The 26,496-nt window shown below is 36.8% G+C and overlaps 3 protein-coding genes across 3 annotated transcripts in view; all 3 read left to right on the forward strand.

Moving 5' to 3' along the window:
* Positions 1 to 612, forward strand: part of LOC124438154 — a 105,213-nt gene extending 104,601 nt beyond the window's left edge. Inside the window, exon 37 of the mRNA XM_046988149.1 lies at positions 20 to 612. Coding sequence (XP_046844105.1) covers positions 20 to 322 — 303 coding nt within the window. The 3' untranslated portion in view covers positions 323 to 612. The remainder of the gene's footprint in view (positions 1 to 19) is intronic.
* A 1,290-nt stretch (positions 613 to 1,902) lies between these two features.
* Positions 1,903 to 5,095, forward strand: LOC124439464. The gene is given in 5 exon segments (XM_046989690.1): positions 1,903 to 2,126; positions 2,596 to 2,701; positions 2,909 to 3,400; positions 3,402 to 3,566; positions 3,569 to 5,095. Coding segments are annotated over 5 exon segments (2,514 nt in total).
* Positions 5,096 to 7,165: 2,070 nt separating this feature from the next.
* The window catches only part of LOC124438187 (AP-3 complex subunit mu-1-like), a gene marked incomplete at its 5' end in the record, with an annotated part of 36,845 nt that continues 17,514 nt past the window's right edge, over positions 7,166 to 26,496 (forward strand). Inside the window, 18 exons of the mRNA XM_046988206.1 lie at positions 7,166 to 7,225; positions 7,365 to 7,470; positions 8,018 to 8,130; positions 8,240 to 8,361; positions 8,598 to 8,676; positions 8,904 to 8,951; positions 9,114 to 9,146; positions 9,627 to 9,706; positions 10,015 to 10,063; positions 10,164 to 10,220; positions 10,446 to 10,512; positions 10,614 to 10,660; positions 10,730 to 10,777; positions 11,450 to 11,500; positions 11,741 to 11,809; positions 12,347 to 12,388; positions 13,040 to 13,178; positions 13,461 to 13,587. Coding sequence (XP_046844162.1) covers positions 7,166 to 7,225; positions 7,365 to 7,470; positions 8,018 to 8,130; positions 8,240 to 8,361; positions 8,598 to 8,676; positions 8,904 to 8,951; positions 9,114 to 9,146; positions 9,627 to 9,706; positions 10,015 to 10,063; positions 10,164 to 10,220; positions 10,446 to 10,512; positions 10,614 to 10,660; positions 10,730 to 10,777; positions 11,450 to 11,482 — 942 coding nt within the window. The remainder of the gene's footprint in view (positions 7,226 to 7,364; positions 7,471 to 8,017; positions 8,131 to 8,239; positions 8,362 to 8,597; positions 8,677 to 8,903; positions 8,952 to 9,113; positions 9,147 to 9,626; positions 9,707 to 10,014; positions 10,064 to 10,163; positions 10,221 to 10,445; positions 10,513 to 10,613; positions 10,661 to 10,729; positions 10,778 to 11,449; positions 11,501 to 11,740; positions 11,810 to 12,346; positions 12,389 to 13,039; positions 13,179 to 13,460; positions 13,588 to 26,496) is intronic.

Consider the following 26,496-nt stretch of genomic DNA (forward strand, 5'->3'; position numbering starts at 1 on the left):
TATATTTTGTATTTTTCAGATTCCAAAGGGTAAAACAGACTGCGCTCGACCCATGCTTTATGCCCTTGAGAACAATTTGAAGATTGATGTTTTTATTGTTTACACTGACTCTGAAACAAATTATGGCAAAGTTCATCCAAAGGAGGCTCTCAAACAATATCGTCACCATTCAGGGATTCACGATGCTAAACTCATTGTGGTTGCTATGACATCAAATGGTTTCACTATTGCTGACCCAGATGATCCTGGGATGCTTGATATAGCTGGCTTTGACTCTGCTGCAACACAAGTGATGAGAGAGTTTATCTTGGGGGATTTTTAGAAGTTTTTAGTGAACATCTCTGTATTTTCTCCATAACGAATGTCCTCATTAAGATATGACAAAATTCATAATCTTTGATGGCTCAAGTTGAATGTTGCATGTGGTCGTCAAAGTTGCTTCGTGCATGTTTGCGGGCATGAATTTTGTTACGGTCAATCACCATGTTACGGCATTTTCCCTAAAAAAAAACTTTAGCAAAACACGGGAAAACTAAAAGCAGGATAGCTAACAGTCTGGAGTTCATTCTGTGTTTTATTCATTTCTACAATAAACTTATTTATTTGTACAAAGTCAATTTGTCAATTTATCCACATTTCTCATGCCTTTCCTTACAAAAGACAATTTTTGCAATTGTTCGCGAGTTATCAGTTATTTAATGATAAGCTTTTCGTCTTGAGAGAATTTCCATCAAATTATTTTTATTTTGATTGCTATTTAAACTACAAACTAAACACAAATGCAGTAAACCAAATCATTAATTCATAATATTGTCAACAACAACTCGCTCGTAATGCATTTCGTCTTTGCATGTTGTCAATCACATTTTTTCTTAATTTTTGATTGTTAAACTCTACAAAAAAATGGCTCCGGAGCCGGGAAGCTATGTATGTTCGGAAACTTCCAATTTTTAGATTGTGAACATTTTTTATAAGCTTTGATAAAAAATTGAATACTTGATTTATACAGATGTGCCAACTCTTCAATGAGGGTGACATGATGCAGTTAAATATAACAACCATCGCCAGCAAGACTTCACTAAAGTGCATCCGTTATCAAAAGAAGGGTTGTCTAATAAGGATGTGGATATTATGTACATTGTTATTGCTAAGAAGAAACATTTTCAGCATTTTGGTATAAATCATATTGTATGATGCAAATGACCAGTTTTCAAAATTCGAACCGCTATCCAACTGCAGGGCGTTCGTGGCCAGTAGAATGAGACTTATTTATTAAACTCAGGATTTGAACAACGTTATTTTCCAGAATGCAGTCTATGTTTAAGATTTTAGCATGTTTCTAGATTCCGTGGTTTCTGTAGCATGTTCATAAAAAACTGAAGGAAGTCACGGTCCATTCCTATCTCAAAATACGTTTTTCTAAACAAAATTAAAATCGACTAAAACAGAACATCTCTCCTTGTACCTAGTGCATGGTATTTCATCTTTCGTTATATTTTATAACTGTTTGGGACTCTTACAATTCATTGACTTGTTATCAATTAGGATCATGGGATTGAGACCAAAATCTTCACGACCATAACTAAAGATAAGTTGGGTGAGTCAGCTGGTAAAGGCCGTTGAGTCTTCAGTGGTCTGGGGACAAGTAAGATGATTACATAAATCTTAATTTTTTTAAATGGAAACATCGCTTTTAAATGTTGGTTAAAATGGGGAAACATTACATCCCGGGCGGAGAGAGAGGGTGCGTCTGCGATGCATTATGGTCAGTGTAGTGGATCATAGTTGATAATTATTGATAATCTTTGAAAACCCTAAGCATCTTTTACGATTAATAATCATTGATATGAATATTGGCTTTTCCCTTATTCGTTTAAGTGGCTTTTCCCTTCGAATAAAATCATGGATGAGATAAATGCAATGAAAAGTTTGGAGATTTGTTTCATTAATGAACATTTCGATGGCGTGAACATTGAAAATGATTATTGTTTATCGTACTTTGATGGGGAAAATGAAGAATTGGAGGCTGTTTTGCAGAAACTTCAAGCAATTAATTCTATTAGCTTTGTTACCGTCGAAAATCATAGGAAAGAGATGAGTAATAAGAGATTTACTCAAGCAAGTAAGTGCGTACGCCAAAAAGCCGTAAACTGTATGTTTGACTTCGTCAATCTTACATCCAAGCAACTTAAATGAACACGGATAACATGAAACCAATCATGCTAATGTTAGTTAGGCCGCAAGCAAGGTTTACAAATACGTGTCTGAGGATGACTTTGAAATAAAGTCGAAAATTTACAGTTCACTTCTCGTCTTGTTTTGATTGATATTTTGCAATCTGAAGATGTCCTGTTTTTTCAGAATTTGTTTTATATTATATTTTTTAAATTGTTGCCTGGTCAGAGTTTTTGGACAAATACATGTGTTGCTTGAAATAAGATCCCGACGACGCAAATACGCTTGAATAATCCCACTTAACACACTTAATTGAAAATATCGTTTTTCCAAAATGGGTTAATTGGAAAACACGAAAACAATGATCGCGCAGATGTTGTAACTCAGCTATAGAATGAATTACAATACATGTTCTCGTAGATCATGCAGTTTTGAAGACAAAGAGGATATCTTCCAATTTCGTTTTTGGCAAGCCATTCTCTATAAAAGTACAGAAACGCGGCATTGTCTCCATGGACCTAATAAGGTACGTAAATCAACATCAATGATCAATCACCAGACAACAACATCAAAGATATAAAAAACAGTCTTTTTATCAAAAATTTCTAGTTATTAACACTGCCTATAGAAATGTTTGTAGAGTTAACTATTAAAAAATCTTATTCAGTAAGAAAGAGAATTACATTCGCTATACATTAAAGAAGAAATATTTGGGCTTTTTACATACATATAGCGGGTAAAAAATTGCGTTGCTTTATTACACATCCAGGATGGAAGAGGAGGTTATAGTGTACAGTCAGTGGGAGACCACGAATATGAAAAGAAACAGCGAGTTAGACTACAAAACAGTCGAAAACTCCAGTGCCCTGCAACTTTGCAAATTCGTTGCATCGAGATTTTTGATGATTACTTCATGGAGAAAAACGCTTGTCAATCCAACAACGCCATAAAAGTTGCCAAACGTACGCTTCTAACTAAACTAAACGAGGCCCTTAATAAAGAGAACGCAAAAGTCCGTAGGTCCACGCGATTTTACCTAAGGATACCGCTAAGCTCTGCTCACCAAAAACACCCAGTGGGAACTGAGTTATCAATTGGCCAATACGTCGATTCACGTGTCGTGAAAAAAATCTATGATTTGGTCGAACAAAATATTACCAGCGTTGCTGAAGTAAAGCGATGGCTGGACAATTTCGTAGAGAACGATCTATTTCGAGATGTTCCAAAAACACAGGTTCCCAAAAAAAGCAAATCGACGATACTATCCATCCCGGCAAGACATTCGAAATCACATTGGTAGAGCCATTTCTTCTTTCAAATCTTGCGACGATGACCAGGAAGCACTGGCAAGGAAAGTTGACGAGTGGAAAGCAAAAGATCCCACTTCGAATTTTTTTTTTATAGGATGCGAGAGGAAACGACAAAGAGAAATAACGACAGCGATAGAGTATCCGCAGAGCAAAGCTTTTTGTTTGTTCATCAAGAACAATGGCAGCAGCGTTTGTTGACAAGATATGGATACGAGCTTGTTTTGATGGATGCTACATACAAAACAACGAAGTATGCGATACCCCTGTTCTTCATTTGTGTTCACACAAATGTTGGCTACAAAGTCGTGGCCGAGTTCATGTGCCAAGCAGAGGACAGAGAATCTATCAGTGAAGCTTTGAACGTAGTCAAATCATGGAATCGTGATTGGACTCCTAAGTATTTCATGGTCGACTATTCAACAGCCGAGATTGCGGCGATCGAAGAACAGTTTCATGACATAACAGTCTACATCTGCGATTTCCACAGAATTCAAGCCATGCAAAGATGGTCAAAAGCAAAGAAGCACAACCTAACACCAGAAGAACAGGAAATGTTCCTGAGCCAAATGCAGAGAATATCATTTGCAAGCACAGAGAGTGAGTATGATGCCGAAGTCACCAACTTACGGAAGTCTGGATTCTATGAAAAAGTTAAAGAATATACTGAAAACACATGGCTTTCGTGTTCGGCACGTTGGGTCCATGCGTTTCGAACACAACAAGCAGTGAACGTCGTCAACACTAACAATGGCACAGAGGCAATGAACAAGCTATTTAAATACGAATATTTACCAAGATCAGTGGATAAATCTGTGTATGGCATTGCAATCACAATTGTAGAGTGTTTCATTCCTGACTCTCACCAGGGCTATATGCAAAAAAACCTTATGTTTAGTAGTGCATATGCAATGTATAACAAAAGCGTTCCAATTTATTTAAGAGACAGACCTCCACAATTCGTAAAACATTGCATTAAAAGTCGTTATGCCGCCACAGAGTACAATAACTCTGACATTTCAGCAGTTAATTTCCAAAAGGGGGAGTTTCATATCAGAAGTTTAGCCAACCCACGTGAAAGGCATCTTGTAAATTTGAGCAAACCAGAGTGTTCTTGCAAAGCTTGGAAGAAGACTCATTACCCTTGCAAACATTTTTTTGCAATATTTTCCGCCAATCTAGAGTGGAGTTTCGACTCTTTGCCTGATCACTACAGAAATAGCGTTTTCATTACACTTGATAATGAACATTTCACCATTATAAACTATGATATTTCAGAGAAAACAGCAGAGGAGAAATCAACAACCATAGAAACGCCGGAAGACACCAAATTCGACATCGAAAGCACTGCAGATAAATCCGAAAAGTCTTTTCATCCTGCTTTTAATTCTAAATTGTGCGAAGGAAAATTTCAAAATCACGACACACCCAAGTTGAGAAAAGTTCTTCATGAGAAACTGGATGCTATAAAAAACACGTCCTTTCTCGTTGATAAAGTTGGTGATCTTCAAGCAGCTATAGAATCGGTAGACAAAATACACCAGAAACTAATATCTTCTTGCCCAAATGCAAACGGAATTCTGCTTCGAAGTAGTCCGGTGAAAAGAAACTAAAATCAATAAAACAGAATACCATCAAGTTTTCCACAAAAGCCTACCAAAACGAAAAAAATGGAGAAAAAAGGATTCACTAGCTCAGGTACGTATGATGTAGTGAAGCAAGATCACAAGCAGAAGTTAAGGGGTCGTATGAAAAAGACATTGCTAAGTATTTACTAAAAATAATTATAATCAATATATCGTTCACCATCGGGTATGATTTTGTTTCTGTAGAAAACTGAAAAAATACCCATTTGCATAATTGAAGGGATTGAGGATGATGCACTATACAATTCAGACATTGTAGTCGCACAACGTACTAGCTTCCCGCAAGAAGACTTTGACGCAAATAAGGGTTGTGGTGATCATTCCCAACGGTAACGTATAAATCAAATGTCCATTTTTATACAAATTATTGGATAATTCACTAGTATTTATGGTATATAACAGCTTTAAATATCCTTTCTTTGAATCAAGCAGAAAACACGAACCCTTGTCAAGATTAATAAATGCAACAAAGATGGGGTTCAAATTGCACGACGTATTGTTAGATTTCGGGCAGACACAACTAACACTCGGCGATTTGTGGACACTTATTCCGCCTAAAGTGGCACGTATGCACAGTTTAGAGACATCGTCATTAACAAATTTCCATCCTGGTTGGCTAATAGATAAGGTTGGTAAGCGTCTAGGCTAAATAACCAGTGAAGACAGGGGAGTTAGAAAATGGTAGCTATGGGGGCTTTCGTCCCTTTATATTTAGGGGGCATCCTCCCTGTTTTCTTATAGTAGGGGGCACCCCCCCTACTTTAAGAAAACAAAATAACATAATGAATCCTACTAGGAATAATTTCATATCACCATTAGGTAGTAAAACATACTACCTTATTGGCATTGATATCATACAAATGTGTACATTTATCATCTTTACATTAAATAAGTTTGCAAGGAAACAGGCAGACAGTCATAAGTGCTTCAATGATTGTGCTGGATTTAGAAGAAGTAAACTTGAATAGGTAGCACTTAAAGCTTAGCACAACTTTGTCATAACGTCCTATCCATTTCCTGTATTCTGCTTACAAACCTTTTGCATTATACACTCTAAAAGCATGGTTGTAGTTTCTTAATTCAGTTGCTTAACTTAAAAGTGATTACAGTTTAAATACAAAACAGTAAATACGAAAAGGAGAATACATACGTAACATACCTGCTTTTGACGAGTGCAGAAAAAAGTTTTCGTATTCAGCGATCAATTACGTAGCATGAACTCATACAACATGTACATCGTTTTTTGCTGACCCTCTAATCTTATCTTTTATCATTTTCAATTATAAACAGTGAACTGTAATCACAACATTGTTGTTATTACAGTTCACTGAATATAAATCATTGGGATAAATGGGATTAGTTGAATAATACCATTTTATCCACTACACTGACCATGATGCATCGCAGACGCACCCTCTCTCTCCGCCCGGGATGTAATGTTTCCCGGTTAAATGTTGGCAATAATATAAATAAATATTTACGAAATGAACTTACATGAAAATAGTTTTATAACCATTAAGCTAGTTAAGTAAAGGAGAAATACATTTTTATTATCTGTGGATTTTACAATGATTCACAGTTTGTTTATCATCAACCATTCAGGGTGAGTCGGTAGTGACAGTATGTATTGGTTTTATATTTGTTTGCTCTCAAAGCTCTTCTGTTGGTTTTGTACGTATCAGCTTGTGATTTTGTGAGAAGTACTTTACAATTATTTGAATGAGGTAAAATGAGATTAGTTTCAGTAAGATATTAAAGGAAAGCTTGAACAATGTCAGAAGCCATTGAAGGTAGATTATGAGAAGTATCATGTGACAGGATTAATACCCAGAAAAAATAAAGAATGTCATAAAAATCGTGTAATATTACCTGATATCTGTAATTTCAATAGTGTTGAAGTCAGTTAGATGATGCCATTTTGATGATTTCAGCTTCCTCAATTGTTTATTTATCACAACTTTACACCAAATGGGTTACTGTGAGTCACCAGGTCATATGATGTTTTTCATGTACATTTAGGGATATATTTCTGGAAAAAATTGGAGAAGTGTTTTGGGACGCTCTGTTTGTGATTATTTCTTCGAAGCTCAAGGAAAGGTGAATGAATATATGTGTAAATTTTTGTTTGTGCTTGTTTGGTTGAGAAGTTTTAAGGTACTTTCATGAACAGTTTTCATGTTATATTTGTCTGGCAAAAATACTCCTAAACAAATTAAATATCATCTTTTATGTTCAGGCTACTTCTCCAGAAGACATTCCTCCTGTAATTGCAACAGGATTCAGTTATCTCATCAGTATATTTCGCCATGATCTCTTCTTTGTTTCTGTTGTTGAAAATGAAGGTTTGTGTTTATATTAAGGTTAGTTAATGTTTTATTAATGTTTATTTTTAATCAATTGCCTCTAATCCAATCAAGAAATTAATTGCTAGTTTTAATTTAAAAAGTATGCATTACATTGGAAAGAAGTGTTATCACTCAACAAAAGGCATTGCATTAGGCATTCTTAGTGGTCAGTGTGCGAATTAGTTCAGAAAAAACGATGTGCAATTTTTTTGACAAAAGTGTTTCTTTAGAGGCATAATCAAATCGATATTACGTTAATTATTACATAGCGCTAATTGCTAATATATAATATTATTAAACAAGAACAAATTCATATGATTTACGACAGTGTTTTTCGTTAAGACTGCTGATTTTTGCACATCATTTGAAAAAGTGATGTGCAATTGTTTTCATTTTAGCTAAAACGATGTGCAAATTGCACATTGCACACCGTTCATTCGCACACTGTTAGTGGTAGTGAAATAATTTAGCTTTCATATCATCAAAATGTGGTGAACACTTTCATGATTATTATTATTGATGAATTGAAAACATTCCTTTCCAGTTCCACCTTTGTTTGTGATTGAATTTCTTCATCGAGTGGTTGACTTGATCAAAGAATATTTCTCTGACTGTACTGAAACAATCATTAAAGAAAATTGTGTCATTGTATATGAGGTTTGAGATTAGTATATTTTGTAGAGAATCCAGCTGTTTGATGAATGAATTTCAATTTTTTCTGTTCTGTGTGATGTAAAATATGATATTATATCTTTATATTCTTCAGTTATTGGAAGAGATGTTGGATAATGGATTCCCTCTTGCTACAGAGTCAAATGTCCTTAAAGAGTTGATAAGACCTTCTAGTATAGTTAGAAATGTTGTTAATAAAGTGACTGGAGACAGCAAGTAAGGACCTTCCTTATAGTAAACATATGAGCCATGTTTTTATGTAGTGATCTATATGTTGTTCATATAAGGATCAGATATAAATGTAAAGCAAATCCGTAAAACCAATAAACATTTCTATATTTGCATTGTTATTTATATGCAACTTACTACAATATTTAGTTAAATTTGTTTTAGTTTACACATTTATGATCATTCTACATATAATTTAAGTTAAATATTTCATATTTTCCTAGTATGAGCAGTCATCTCCCAACTGGTCAATTGTCCAATGTTCCATGGAGGAGAACTGGTGTAAAATATGCAAATAATGAGGTACATAGCTATATTCACACTGTTCCATTAAGAAATTTGAAAGAAAATCCTTTTTTATGCTTTGTTTTAGTTGTAATGTGATGAGTGAACTTTTTTCTTTTGTTAATTAGTTGTAATAAATATTGCTAATTAGTTGTTAGTTGTAATTATTCATAATTACTTCCAATTAATTCTAATTATCACAAATTAGTCCTAAGTATTTCTAATTAATTCTATTTATGTTATAGATTTATTTTGATGTAGCCGAAAGCATTGATGCCATCATTGATAAACAGGTAACAACATTATAATACTGTGGATTTCTTGTTCCCTTTGTGGAAGATGTATGACAAAAATATGTTTGTTCTTTTTGTTTGATGTTAAATTAAAACTAAGGACATGTACGAACTGAAAACTTATGGCATGTTTAAATTCCTAAAATTTTCTGTTTTGTGTAGGGCTCCACCATATTTTCAGAAATAGAAGGAACTGTAAGTGCCTTCCTTTTTTTATACTTTGTTATATGTACTCTCTAGTACAAAATTTTAAAGATTTTTTCCCCTTTTTTCAACTTTGTACTTTCAAATTGACACCAACTGTAAATTATCTGGCATGCCTGGTATATTTATGATACTTTGTTATATCCCTAGCAGTGTGCGAATTAGTTCAGAAAAAACGATGTGCAATTTTTTTGACAAAAGTGTTTCTTTATAGGCATAAAGCGATATTACGTTAATTATTATGTAGCGCTAATTGCCAAATTAATATTTTTAAACGTGAACAAATTCGTTGGACAGTGTTTTTCGTTAAAACCGCTGATTTTTGCACATCGTTTGAAAAAGTGATGTGCAATTGTTTTCATTTTAGCTAAAACGATGTGCAAATTGCACATTGCACACCGTTAATTCGCACACTGGTCCCTAGATTAAAATTGAATTTATCTGTAGATTAAAGATTTCTATTAATTATAGATCTCAACATGTGTTTTACAAATCCTCGTATCCTTGAAGATGTCAGTTTTCATCCTTGTCTTCGCTTCAGAAGATGGGAGGTACGTAAGTGTGAATGTTGAATATGGATTGTCTCTGATCAAAGTCAACACAAATTATTCATAATATGACTAATAACAATTGTCTTTTTACATTAAACACTTTTCTTTCAATCTTGCACTAAAACTGCGTTTGAACGCGACTACTTCAAATGTCTGTGTATTTTAGTCTGAACGAATTTTGTCATTCGTCCCCCCGGATGGTCGTTTTCGTTTAATATCATATAACGTGGCAACCGGGTGGATGTTTTAGCAGTTATATTTTCATGATAAATTGTCTATTTTGATGGTATTTTTTGTTTTTTCTTTAGAGTAAATATGCTACCATTGTTTGCAAAGCCTCGTGTCTTGTTTCAAGAGGTTTATCAACTGTTGAAATTATTTTAAAATATTTTTTATTGATTGAAATAAATTAAAGTGTTTGATTTTTCTACATTCGTCTTTTTCTTGGTTGTTTTAGGGCGGAAGTGGAAGATTTGAATTGTCGATAAGTTCAAAACCAGTTATGGGTAAAAATGTATGTATTTATAATCATGTCAATTTATTAAACTGCTGTTGCATCTTCTTGCATTTATAAACTTAAAGATATAACCTAAACTAGTCCATTTTTTTCATACGTATTATCTCAAAGCATTTTGTATAAAACTAACTACATCGTCCTAACGTCATCATACCAAGTCAAATATTGCATACATTAACTTTTTCAAAGTCTTTTCACTCAATGTTTCCATATTTTATTTAGATCGAGAATGTTGTCGTGACTGTTCCATTTCCTAAACAAGTTCTCAACCTTAACTTAACTACAAACGGTAAAAACACTCATAAAATATTAAACATTACAGTCTGATGTTTCATTGCTCTTCGTTGACATTTCCCATCAACATTTATGACTTGTGTTCCATGTTTTCAGTTGGTACCTATTCATTTGATCCAATCAAAAAAGAGCTTTCATGGGAGGTAGGTTCATGAGGAAATTGTCACGATCACGTGGTTATGTGAATCTAACGTTACGTTAAACAATTTTAGATCGGTAGAATACAATCTCAGACATCGTCACCTAACATCAAAGGAAATGTAAGTAAAACTTGTTTTTTTTTAATTTTTGCCCGTCTCAGTTGATTTACAGACGTCTTGCCATGTTTTTCAAGAAAATATTTTCAAACTTTTTGCATGCAGAGCAAGATTTCCCCTCACAACATTTTTTGCTCACGAAGTAAAGTAAGGTCGATCTTGCCAGTAACCATTCCTTGGTCACAAAGTAAGGTCGATCTTGCCAGTAACCATTCCTTGGTCACAAAGTAAGGTCGATCTTGCCAGTAACCATTCCTTGGTCACAAAGTAAGGTCGATCTTCACAGTAACCATTCCTTGGTCACAATGTAAGGTCGATCTTCACAGGTCGCTATCACTGTAGTTATATTCTTAAATTGTATTCTCTTTTCTGATAATTGGTACTATCCCTCTTCCACTTTGGTTTTCACCTTTAAAGATCTGATTTCCTACCATAATTAAACAACGTGTTGATTTGAGAATAGCTCTGTTCTTTTTATGAAACTTCTCTGGTTTCATTTCGTCTTATGTTACTTGTCGTCAAATTCTTGCTGTATGTTGGTTTTCTGTAGTTTACTGCTTCTTATCATAATCTTTGTTTATTTTTCTTCTTTTTTTTTATGAAAAGAATTAATGCATATCTTCATAATCTTTTAATTTCTTTCCTTTTGTCTAATTTCCAATGTTTATATTTCAGATATCTTTAAAAAGCGATGTTCCACCTTCGTAATAAACACCAACTGGATTCGTAAGTGGTTTTTTACTGAGTAACGCATATAAAACCAGTTATAATTGGATGATATACTAAAATAGTTCCCAAACAAAACGTTCTCTATGATACAAAGTTAACATAACTTCTCTCAGACATGATTTATTTATCAATACTCCTTAATCATAAACATGCAACAGCCTGCAACACTACCATCATAAATTTGTAGAAACCTGTCTCCCTTACGCCTTCTTTCATCGGTAGCATTCTTTTCTTTAGTTAAATTTCAAAATATATTCATTTGCCGCTTTGGGATTGAAAGTCGGTACACTGGATGTACATGGGGAGGTAGGAACAGTTTGCATGGTTTGTTGTTTGTGTAGAGGTACACTTTGCATGGTTTGTTGTGTATGTAGGGGTACACTTTGCATGGTTTGTTGTGTATGTAGGGGTACACTTTGCATGGTTTGTTGTGTATGTAGGGTACACTTTGCATGGTTTGATGTGTATGTAGGGGTACACTTTGCATGGTTTGATGTGTGTAGGGGTACATTTTGCATGGTTTGTTGTGTATGTAGGGGTACACTGCATGGTTTAATGTGTATGTAGGGTACACTTTGCATGGTTTGATGTGTGTAGGGGTACACTTTGCGTGATTTGTTGTGTATGTAGGGGTACACTTTGCATAGTTTGTTGTGTATATAGGGGTACACTTTGCATAGTTTGTTGTGTATGTAGGGGTACACTTTGCATGGTTTGATGTGTATGTAGGGGTACACTTTGCATGGTTTGATGTGTGTAGGGGTACATTTTGCAGGGTTTGTTGTACATATTGGTGTTCATTTTGAGTCCAACTAATGTTATATGGTTTCTGATGTAATTTAGAACTAAAAGCTATGAAAGGAGTCAAGACACAACAGCTTGACGGTATAAGATAAGAACATAAAATTTTGTTAAATAAGTAAGGACTTTAATTATATAGTAAGTAAGGACTTTAATTATAGAGGGGGACACGTAACAGCTGAAAAGCTGACAAACCTGGGGCACAACACAACATTTACGCATGGCTAACAATTCGCGAATCTCCTTCCTAATCCTTCGACAGAACAAATTTTGATTAGTTTTCGAAAAGATAATTCAAGTTGTTGTGTTTTTTTCCACTTGTATGCATGTTTGACAAAAAAAATGTATCGTCTACAGGGACTACTGTAGCAATTGAACTTTACCATGGAATAAAAAAGAAAAGTTGTAAATGCAATCTTCAACGAAGTTGAACGATAAAAACGCGTCAATGCAGCAATTCTGTACACGCAAAGAAGTTATGTTATATTGCAGCACGTTATATTCAGAGAAAAATTTCACTTGGAGCAACTGTACAGTCACTGTGAGTGCAGTGTGCAATGTTGAAAAAGGGAACAGTTCTAAATGTGGAAGGGAGGAAAAATTGACCTGTTAAAGTTATTAGTAGTTTTTAGTACAAAATGGGAATCAAGCTTTAGAGTTTGTTTCCACTAGCTGAAAATTTTGTACATTTTGCCAAAAAATTTAGCATGGTTTGGATTCTTGTTATTTTTCTAGTGTTACATGGCTGCTTTAAACATATGGAGTTGCTGGTCCGAACAAGAAGTTGGCATTCCACTATTCAACGTGGCTTCAATTCTTTCCGTTTTTCTGGTGTTACTTGGGTACTTAGAGCGTATGGATTTCCTAAACTTATGTAAAGCTTTGATTCTCGTTTATGATACATAGCGTTCCCAAGTTGTAATTGGATATTGTTTCTAAGTTTGTAAGAGATTTTTCGATCAAAGTTTTATCTGTTGTCAACATTTCTAATTATGTTCTTCCTGAAAATGAATTTCTGTCTGCAGAAACTGATCATTCAGTTTATCAACTTGTTGTTTCATCCTCAAAAAATGCTAAACGATCATACGAGGCAGCTGCATGGCAGTTTTGAATATCATATGACTTTTACAATATTTTATTGAATTTTTAATTTCAGGGAATTTGATAGGTAGTCTTGACGGTCATTATGGATTTACCTGCAAACGTTGGCTCATAGGTCCTGCCTATAGAGATTTTATCTCGTTTGAGAGGAAGAGAGTTTTAGAGAAAAGTCGCATTAAAAAGTAAGTTTCCCAGTTAAATCGCAACATTAATTGTAGTTTTGAGCATTTTAGAAAAATTCAAAATACATCAGTGACACAATAAAATTTTAGTGAGCCTGGGGGAACATAAAATACTCGCGATTTGATATCATTTATATTAGTTTGTTAGTTTAATATGACAAAACAGAACATACGTGAGTGTCTACACTGAAGTGACAAAACAGAACATACGTGAGTGTCTACACTGTAGTGACAAAACAGACCATACGTGAGTGTCTACACTGTAGTGACAAAACAGAACATACGTGAGTGTCTACACTGTAGTGACAAAACAGAACATACGTGAGTGTCTACACTGTAGTGACAAAACAGAACATACGTGAGTGTCTACACTGTAGTGACAAAACAGAACATACGTGAGTGTCTACACTGTAGTGACAAAACAGAACATACGTGAGTGTCTACACTGTAGTGACAAAACAGAACATACGTGAGTGTCTACACTGTAGTAACAAAACAGAACATACGTGAGTGTCTACACTGTAGTGACAAAACAGAACATACGTAAGTGTCTACACTGTAGTGACAAAACAGAACATACGTAAGTGTCTACACTGTAGTGACAAAACAGAACATACGTGAGTGTCTACACTGTAGTGACAAAACAGAACATACGTGAGTGTCTACACTGTAGTGACAAAACAGAACATACGTGAGTGTCTACACTGTAGTGACAAAACAGAACATACGTGAGTGTCTACACTGTAGTGACAAAACAGAACATACGTGAGTGTCTACACTGTAGTGACAAAACAGAACATACGTGAGTGTCTACACTGTAGTAACAAAACAGAACATACGTGAGTGTCTACACTGTAGTGACAAAACAAAACATACGTGAGTGTCTACACTGTAGTGACAAAACAGAACATACGTGAGTGTCTACACTGTAGTGACAAAACAGAACATACGTAAGTCTACACTGTAGTAACAAAACAGAACATACGTGAGTGTCTACACTGTAGTGACAAAACAGAACATACGTAAGTGTCTACACTGTAGTAACAAAACAGAACATACGTAAGTGTCTACACTGTAGTAACAAAACAGAACATACGTGAGTGTCTACACTGTAGTGACAAAACAGAACATACGTGAGTGTCTACACTGTAGTGACAAAACAGAACATACGTGAGTGTCTACACTGTAGTAACAAAACAGAACATACGTGAGTGTCTACACTGTAGTGACAAAACAGAACATACGTGAGTGTCTACACTGTAGTAACAAAACAGAACATACGTGAGTGTCTACACTGTAGTAACAAAACAGAACATACGTAAGTGTCTACACTGTAGTGACAAAACAAAACATACGTGAGTGTCTACACTGTAGTGACAAAACAAAACATACGTGAGTGTCTACACTGTAGTGACAAAACAGAACATACGTGAGTGTCTACACTGTAGTGACAAAACAGAACATACGTGAGTGTCTACACTGTAGTGACAAAACAAAACATACGTGAGTGTCTACACTGTAGTGACAAAACAGAACATACGTGAGTGTCTCCACTGTAGTAACAAAACAGAACATACGTAAGTGTCTACACTGTAGTAACAAAACAGAACATACGTGAGTGTCTACACTGTAGTGACAAAACAAAACATACGTAAGTGTCTACACTGTTGTGACAAAACAGAACATACGTGAGTGTCTCCACTGTAGTGACAAAACAGAACATACGTGAGTGTCTACACTGTAGTGACAAAACAGAACATACGTAAGTGTCTACACTGTAGTGACAAAACAGAACATACGTAAGTGTCTACACTGTAGTGACAAAACAGAACATACGTGAGTGTCTACACTGTAGTAACAAAACAGAACATACGTGAGTGTCTACACTGTAGTGACAAAACAGAACATACGTGAGTGTCTACACTGTAGTGACAAAACAGAACATACGTAAGTCTCTACACTGTAGTAACAAAACAGAACATACGTGAGTGTCTACACTGTAGTAACAAAACAGAACATACGTGAGTGTCTACACTGTAGTGACAAAACAGAACATACGTGAGTGTCTACACTGTAGTGACAAAACAGAACATACGTGAGTGTCTCCACTGTAGTAACAAAACAGAACATACGTGAGTGTCTACACTGTAGTGACAAAACAGAACATACGTGAGTGTCTACACTGTAGTGACAAAACAGAACATACGTGAGTGTCTACACTGTAGTGACAAAACAGAACATACGTGAGTGTCTACACTGTAGTGACAAAACAGAACATACGTAGTGTCTACACTGTAGTGACAAAACAAAACATACGTGAGTGTCTACACTGTAGTGACAAAACAGAACATACGTAAGTGTCTACACTGTAGTAACAAAACAGAACATACGTGAGTGTCTACACTGTAGTAACAAAACAGAACATACGTGAGTGTCTACACTGTAGTGACAAAACAGAACATACGTGAGTGTCTACACTGTAGTAACAAAACAGAACATACGTGAGTGTCTACACTGTAGTAACAAAACAGAACATACGTGAGTGTCTACACTGTAGTAACAAAACAGAACATACGTGAGTGTCTACACTGTAGTAACAAAACAGAACATACGTGAGTGTCTACACTGTAGTGACAAAACAGAACATACGTGAGTGTCTACACTGTAGTAACAAAACAGAACATACGTGAGTGTCTACACTGTAGTAACAAAACAGAACATACGTAAGTGTCTACACTGTAGTGACAAAACAAAACATACGTAGTGTCTACACTGTAGTGACAAAACAGAACATACGTGAGTGTCTACACTGTAGTAACAAAACAAAACATACGTGAGTGTCTACACTGTAGTAACAAAACAGAACATACGTAGTGTCTACACTGTAGTGACAAAACTGAACATACGTGAGTGTCTACACTGTAGTGACAAAACAGAACATACGTGAGTGTCTACACTGTAGTGACAAAACAGAACATACGTGAGTGTCTACACTGTAGTGACAAAACAGAACATACGTGAGTGTCTACACTGTAGTGACAAAACAGAACATACGTGAGTGTCTACACTGTAGTGACAAAACAAAACATACGTGAGTGTCTACACTGTAGTGACAAAACAGAACATACGTGAGTGTCTACACTGTAGTGACAAAACAGAACATACGTGAGTGTCTACACTGTAGTGACAAAACAAAACATACGTGAATGTCTACACTGTAGTGACAAAACAGAACATACGTGAGTGTCTACACTGTAGTGACAAAACAGAACATACGTGAGTGTCTACACTGTAGTGACAAAACAGAACATACGTGAGTGTCTACACTGTAGTGACAAAACAGAACATACGTAAGTGTCTACACTGTAGTGACAAAACAAAACATACGTGAGTGTCTACACTGTAGTGACAAAACAGAACATACGTGAGTGTCTACACTGTAGTAACAAAACAGAACATACGTAAGTGTCTACACTGTAGTAACAAAACAGAACATACGTGAGTGTCTACACTGTAGTGACAAAACAAAACATACGTGAGTGTCTACACTGTAGTGACAAAACAGAACATACGTGAGTGTCTACACTGTAGTGACAAAACAGAACATACGTGAGTGTCTACACTGTAGTGACAAAACAGAACATACGTGAGTGTCTACACTGTAGTGACAAAACAGAACATACGTGAGTGTCTACACTGTAGTGACAAAACAAAACATACGTGAGTGTCTACACTGTAGTGACAAAACAGAACATACGTGAGTGTCTACACTGTAGTGACAAAACAGAACATACGTGAGTGTCTACACTGTAGTGACAAAACAGAACATACGTGAGTGTCTACACTGTAGTGACAAAACAGAACATACGTGAGTGTCTACACTGTAGTGACAAAACAAAACATACGTGAGTGTCTACACTGTAGTGACAAAACAGAACATACGTGAGTGTCTACACTGTAGTGACAAAACAGAACATACGTGAGTGTCTACACTGTAGTGACAAAACAGAACATACGTGAGTGTCTACACTGTAGTGACAAAACAAAACATACGTGAGTGTCTACACTGTAGTGACAAAACAGAACATACGTGAGTGTCTACACTGTAGTGACAAAACAGAACATACGTGAGTGTCTACACTGTAGTGACAAAACACAACATACGTGAGTGTCTACACTGTAGTGACAAAACAGAACATACGTGAGTGTCTACACTGTAGTGACAAAACAGAACATACGTGAGTGTCTACACTGTAGTGACAAAACACAACATACGTGAGTGTCTACACTGTAGTGACAAAACACAACATACGTGAGTGTCTACACTGTAGTGACAAAACAGAACATACGTGAGTGTCTACACTGTAGTGACAAAACACAACATACGTGAGTGTCTACACTGTAGTGACAAAACACAACATACGTGAGTGTCTACACTGTAGTGACAAAACAAAACATACGTGAGTGTCTACACTGTAGTGACAAAACACAACATACGTGAGTGTCTACACTGTAGTGACAAAACAGAACATACGTGAGTGTCTACACTGTAGTAACAAAACAGAACATACGTGAGTGTCTACACTGTAGTGACAAAACAGAACATACGTGAGTGTCTACACTGTAGTAACAAAACAGAACATACGTGAGTGTCTACACTGTAGTGACAAAACAGAACATACGTGAGTGTCTACACTGTAGTGACAAAACACAACATACGTGAGTGTCTACACTGTAGTGACAAAACAGAACATACGTGAGTGTCTACACTGTAGTGACAAAACAGAACATACGTGAGTGTCTACACTGTAGTGACAAAACAGAACATACGTGAGTGTCTACACTGTAGTGACAAAACAGAACATACGTGAGTGTCTACACTGTAGTGACAAAACAGAACATACGTGAGTGTCTACACTGTAGTGACAAAACAGAACATACGTGAGTGTCTACACTGTAGTGACAAAACAGAACACGTGAGTGTCTACACTGTAGTGACAAAACACAACATACGTGAGTGTCTACACTGTAGTGACAAAACAGAACATACGTGAGTGTCTACACTGTAGTGACAAAACAGAACATACGTGAGTGTCTACACTGTAGTGACAAAACAGAACATACGTGAGTGTCTACACTGTAGTGACAAAACAGAACATACGTGAGTGTCTACACTGTAGTGACAAAACAGAACATACTTGAGTGTCTACACTGTAGTGACAAAACAGAACATACGTGAGTGTCTACACTGTAGTGACAAAACAGAACATACGTGAGTGTCTACACTGTAGTGACAAAACAGAACATACGTGAGTGTCTACACTGTAGTGACAAAACACAACATACGTGAGTGTCTACACTGTAGTGACAAAACAGAACATACGTGAGTGTCTACACTGTAGTAACAAAACAGAACATACGTGAGTGTCTACACTGTAGTGACAAAACAGAACATACGTGAGTGTCTACACTGTAGTGACAAAACAGAACATACGTGAGTGTCTACACTGTAGTGACAAAACAGAACATACGTGAGTGTCTACACTGTAGTGACAAAACAAAACATACGTGAGTGTCTACACTGTAGTGACAAAACAGAACACGTGAGTGTCTACACTGTAGTGACAAAACACAACATACGTGAGTGTCTACACTGTAGTGACAAAACAGAACATACGTGAGTGTCTACACTGTAGTGACAAAACAGAACATACGTGAGTGTCTACACTGTAGTGACAAAACAAAACATACGTGAGTGTCTACACTGTAGTGACAAAACACAACATACGTGAGTGTCTACACTGTAGTGACAAAACAGAACATACGTGAGTGTCTACACTGTAGTGACAAAACACAACATACGTGAGTGTCTACACTGTAGTGACAAAACAGAACATACGTGAGTGTCTACACTGTAGTGACAAAACAGAATACGTGAGTGTCTACACTGTAGTGACAAAACAGAACATACGTGAGTGTCTACACTGTAGTGACAAAACAAAACATACGTGAGTGTCTACACTGTAGTGACAAAACACAACATACGTGAGTGTCTACACTGTAGTGACAAAACAGAACACACGTGAGTGTCTACACTGTAGTGACAAAACACAACATACGTGAGTGTCTACACTGTAGTGACAAAACAGAACATACGTGAGTGTCTACACTGTAGTGACAAAACACAACATACGTGAGTGTCTACACTGTAGTGACAAAACAGAACATACTTGAGTGTCTACACTGTAGTGACAAAACAGAACATACGTGAGTGTCTACACTGTAGTGACAAAACAGAACATACGTGAGTGTCTACACTGTAGTGACAAAACACAACATACGTGAGTGTCTACACTGTAGTGACAAAACAGAACATACGTGAGTGTCTACACTGTAGTGACAAAACAGAACACACGTGAGTGTCTACACTGTAGTGACAAAACAGAACATACGTGAGTGTCTACACTGTAGTGACAAAACAGAACATACGTGAGTGTCTACACTGTAGTGACAAAACAGAACATACGTGAGTGTCTACACTGTAGTGACAAAACAGAACATACGTGAGTGTCTACACTGTAGTGACAAAACACAACATACGTGAGTGTCTACACTGTAGTGACAAAACAGAACATACGTGAGTGTCTACACTGTAGTGACAAAACAGAACATACGTGAGTGTCTACACTGTAGTGACAAAACAGAACATACGTGAGTGTCTACACTGTAGTGACAAAACAGAACATACGTGAGTGTCTACACTGTAGTGACAAAACAGAACATACGTGAGTGTCTACACTGTAGTGACAAAACAGAACATACGTGAGTGTCTACACTGTAGTGACAAAACAGAACATACGTGAGTGTCTACACTGTAGTGACAAAACACAACATACGTGAGTGTCTACACTGTAGTGACAAAACAGAACATACGTGAGTGTCTACACTGTAGTAACAAAACAGAACATACGTGAGTGTCTACACTGTAGTGACAAAACAGAACATACGTGAGTGTCTACACTGTAGTGACAAAACACAACATACGTGAGTGTCTACACTGTAGTGACAAAACAGAACATACGTGAGTGTCTACACTGTAGTAACAAAACAGAACATACGTGAGTGTCTACACTGTAGTGACAAAACAGAACATACGTGAGTGTCTACACTGTAGTGACAAAACAGAACATACGTGAGTGTCTACACTGTAGTGACAAAACAGAACATACGTGAGTGTCTACACTGTAGTAACAAAACACAACATACGTGAGTGTCTACACTGTAGTGACAAAACAGAACATACGTGAGTGTCTACACTGTAGTGACAAAACACAACATACGTGAGTGTCTACACTGTAGTGACAAAACAGAACATACGTGAGTGTCTACACTGTAGTGACAAAACACAACATACGTGAGTGTCTACACTGTAGTGACAAAACAGAACATACGTGAGTGTCTACACTGTAGTGACAAAACACAACATACGTGAGTGTCTACACTGTAGTGACAAAACAGAACATACTTGAGTGTCTACACTGTAGTGACAAAACAGAACATACGTGAGTGTCTACACTGTAGTGACAAAACAGAACATACGTGAGTGTCTACACTGTAGTGACAAAACACAACATACGTGAGTGTCTACACTGTAGTGACAAAACAGAACATACGTGAGTGTCTACACTGTAGTGACAAAACAGAACATACGTGAGTGTCTACACTGTAGTAACAAAACAGAACATACGTAAGTGTCTACACTGTAGTAACAAAACAGAACATACGTAAGTCTCTACACTGTAGTAACAAAACAGAACATACGTGAGTGTCTACACTGTAGTAACAAAACAGAACATACGTGAGTGTCTACACTGTAGTAACAAAACAGAACATACGTAAGTGTCTACACTGTAGTAACAAAACAGAACATACGTAAGTGTCTACACTGTAGTGACAAAACAGAACATACGTGAGTGTCTCCACTGTAGTAACAAAACAGAACATACGTGAGTGTCTACACTGTAGTAACAAAACAGAACATACGTAAGTGTCTACACTGTAGTGACAAAACAGAACATACGTGAGTGTCTCCACTGTAGTAACAAAACAGAACATACGTGAGTGTCTACACTGTAGTAACAAAACAGAACATACGTAAGTGTCTACACTGTAGTGACAAAACAAAACATACGTAAGTGTCTACACTGTAGTGACAAAACAGAACATACGTAAGTGTCTACACTGTAGTAACAAAACAGAACATACGTAAGTGTCTACACTGTAGTAACAAAACAGAACATACGTAAGTGTCTACACTGTAGTGACAAAACAGAACATACGTGAGTGTCTCACTGTAGTAACAAAACAGAACATACGTAAGTGTCTACACTGTAGTAACAAAACAGAACATACGTAAGTGTCTACACTGTAGTAACAAAACAGAACATACGTAAGTGTCTACACTGTAGTAACAAAACAGAACATACGTAAGTGTCTACACTGTAGTGACAAAACAGAACATACGTGAGTGTCTCCACTGTAGTAACAAAACAGAACATACGTAAGTGTCTACACTGTAGTAACAAAACAGAACATACGTAAGTGTCTACACTGTAGTGACAAAACAAAACATACGTAAGTGTCTACACTGTTGTGACAAAACAGAACATACGTGAGTGTCTACACTGTAGTAACAAAACAAAACATACGTAAGTGTCTACACTGTAGTAACAAAACAGAACATACGTAAGTGTCTACACTGTAGTGACAAAACTGAACATACGTGAGTGTCTACACTGTAGTGACAAAACAGAACATACGTGAGTGTCTACACTGTAGTGACAAAACAGAACATACGTGAGTGTCTACACTGTAGTGACAAAACAGAACATACGTGAGTGTCTACACTGTAGTGACAAAACAGAACATACGTAAGTGTCTACACTGTAGTGACAAAACAAAACATACGTGAGTGTCTACACTGTAGTGACAAAACAGAACATACGTGAGTGTCTACACTGTAGTGACAAAACAGAACATACGTGAGTGTCTACACTGTAGTGACAAAACAAAACATACGTGAATGTCTACACTGTAGTGACAAAACAGAACATACGTGAGTGTCTACACTGTAGTGACAAAACAGAACATACGTGAGTGTCTACACTGTAGTGACAAAACAGAACATACGTGAGTGTCTACACTGTAGTGACAAAACAGAACATACGTAAGTGTCTACACTGTAGTGACAAAACAAAACATACGTGAGTGTCTACACTGTAGTGACAAAACAGAACATACGTGAGTGTCTACACTGTAGTAACAAAACAGAACATACGTAAGTGTCTACACTGTAGTAACAAAACAGAACATACGTGAGTGTCTACACTGTAGTGACAAAACAGAACATACGTGAGTGTCTACACTGTAGTGACAAAACAGAACATACGTGAGTGTCTACACTGTAGTGACAAAACAGAACATACGTGAGTGTCTACACTGTAGTGACAAAACAGAACATACGTGAGTGTCTACACTGTAGTGACAAAACAGAACATACGTGAGTGTCTACACTGTAGTGACAAAACAAAACATACGTGAGTGTCTACACTGTAGTGACAAAACAGAACATACGTGAGTGTCTACACTGTAGTGACAAAACACAACATACGTGAGTGTCTACACTGTGACAAAACAGAACATACGTGAGTGTCTACACTGTAGTAACAAAACAGAACATACGTGAGTGTCTACACTGTAGTGACAAAACAGAACATACGTGAGTGTCTACACTGTAGTGACAAAACACAACATACGTGAGTGTCTACACTGTAGTGACAAAACAGAACATACGTGAGTGTCTACACTGTAGTAACAAAACAGAACATACGTGAGTGTCTACACTGTAGTGACAAAACAGAACATACGTGAGTGTCTACACTGTAGTGACAAAACAGAACATACGTGAGTGTCTACACTGTAGTGACAAAACAGAACATACGTGAGTGTCTACACTGTAGTGACAAAACAGAACATACGTGAGTGTCTACACTGTAGTGACAAAACAGAACATACGTGAGTGTCTACACTGTAGTGACAAAACAGAACATACGTGAGTGTCTACACTGTAGTGACAAAACAGAACATACTTGAGTGTCTACACTGTAGTGACAAAACAGAACATACGTGAGTGTCTACACTGTAGTGACAAAACAGAACATACGTGAGTGTCTACACTGTAGTGACAAAACAGAACATACGTGAGTGTCTACACTGTAGTGACAAAACAGAACATACGTGAGTGTCTACACTGTAGTGACAAAACAGAACATACGTGAGTGTCTACACTGTAGTGACAAAACAGAACATACGTGAGTGTCTACACTGTAGTGACAAAACAGAACATACGTGAGTGTCTACACTGTAGTGACAAAACAGAACATACGTGAGTGTCTACACTGTAGTGACAAAACAGAACATACGTGAGTGTCTACACTGTAGTGACAAAACAGAACATACGTGAGTGTCTACACTGTAGTGACAAAACAGAACATACGTGAGTGTCTACACTGTAGTGACAAAACACAACATACGTGAGTGTCTACACTGTAGTGACAAAACAGAACATACGTGAGTGTCTACACTGTAGTGACAAAACAGAACATACGTGAGTGTCTACACTGTAGTGACAAAACAGAACATACGTGAGTGTCTACACTGTAGTGACAAAACAGAACATACGTGAGTGTCTACACTGTAGTGACAAAACACAACATACGTGAGTGTCTACACTGTAGTGACAAAACAGAACATACGTGAGTGTCTACACTGTAGTGACAAAACAGAACATACGTGAGTGTCTACACTGTAGTGACAAAACAGAACATACGTGAGTGTCTACACTGTAGTGACAAAACAGAACATACGTGAGTGTCTACACTGTAGTGACAAAACAGAACATACGTGAGTGTCTACACTGTAGTAACAAAACAGAACATACGTGAGTGTCTACACTGTAGTGACAAAACAGAACATACGTGAGTGTCTACACTGTAGTGACAAAATAAAACATACATAAGTGTCTACACTGTAGTGACAAAACAGAACATACGTAAGTGTCTACACTGTAGTAACAAAACAGAACATACGTAAGTGTCTACACTGTAGTAACAAAACAGAACATACGTGAGTGTCTACACTGTAGTAACAAAACAGAACATACGTGAGTGTCTACACTGTAGTAACAAAACAGAACATACGTGAGTGTCTACACTGTAGTGACAAAACAAAACATACGTAAGTGTCTACACTGTAGTGACAAAACAGAACATACGTGAGTGTCTACACTGTAGTAACAAAACAGAACATACGTGAGTGTCTACACTGTAGTAACAAAACAGAACATACGTAAGTGTCTACACTGTAGTGACAAAACAAACATACGTAAGTGTCTACACTGTAGTGACAAAACAGAACATACGTGAGTGTCTACACTGTAGTAACAAAACAGAACATACGTGAGTGTCTACACTGTAGTAACAAAACAGAACATACGTAAGTGTCTACACTGTAGTGACAAAACAGAACATACGTGAGTGTCTACACTGTAGTGACAAAACAGAACATACGTGAGTCTACACTGTAGTGACAAAACAGAACATACGTGAGTGTCTACACTGTAGTGACAAAACAGAACATACGTGAGTGTCTACACTGTAGTGACAAAACAGAACATACGTGAGTGTCTACACTGTAGTGACAAAACAGAACATACGTGAGTGTCTACACTGTAGTGACAAAACAGAACATACGTGAGTGTCTACACTGTAGTGACAAAACAGAACATACGTGAGTGTCTACACTGTAGTGACAAAACAGAACATACGTGAGTGTCTACACTGTAGTGACAAAACAGAACATACGTGAGTGTCTACACTGTAGTGACAAAACAGAACATACGTGAGTGTCTACACTGTAGTGACAAAACACAACATACGTGAGTGTCTACACTGTAGTGACAAAACAAAACATACGTGAGTGTCTACACTGTAGTGACAAAACAGAACATACGTGAGTGTCTACACTGTAGTGACAAAACAGAACATACGTGAGTGTCTACACTGTAGTGACAAAACAGAACATACGTGAGTGTCTACACTGTAGTGACAAAACAAAACATACGTGAGTGTCTACACTGTAGTGACAAAACAAAACATACGTGAGTGTCTACACTGTAGTGACAAAACAGAACATACGTGAGTGTCTACACTGTAGTGACAAAACAAAACATACGTGAGTGTCTACACTGTAGTAACAAAACAGAACATACGTGAGTGTCTACACTGTAGTGACAAAACAGAACATACGTGAGTGTCTACACTGTAGTGACAAAACACAACATACGTGAGTGTCTACACTGTAGTGACAAAACAGAACATACGTGAGTGTCTACACTGTAGTGACAAAACAGAACATACGTGAGTGTCTACACTGTAGTGACAAAACAAAACATACGTGAGTGTCTACACTGTAGTGACAAAACAGAACATACGTGAGTGTCTACACTGTAGTGACAAAACAGAACATACGTGAGTGTCTACACTGTAGTAACAAAACAGAACATACGTGAGTGTCTACACTGTAGTGACAAAACAGAACATACGTGAGTGTCTACACTGTAGTAACAAAACAGACCATACGTGAGTGTCTACACTGTAGTTACAAAACAGAACATACGTGAGTGTCTACACTGTAGTGACAAAACAGAACATACGTGAGTGTCTACACTGTAGTGACAAAACAGAACATACGTGAGTGTCTACACTGTAGTAACAAAACAGAACATACGTGAGTGTCTACACTGTAGTGACAAAACAAAACATACGTGAGTGTCTACACTGTAGTGACAAA

This window comes from Xenia sp. Carnegie-2017, unplaced genomic scaffold, assembly GCF_021976095.1.
Source record: "Xenia sp. Carnegie-2017 unplaced genomic scaffold, XeniaSp_v1 HiC_scaffold_19, whole genome shotgun sequence".
Classification (NCBI taxonomy): Eukaryota; Metazoa; Cnidaria; class Anthozoa; order Malacalcyonacea; family Xeniidae; genus Xenia; species Xenia sp. Carnegie-2017.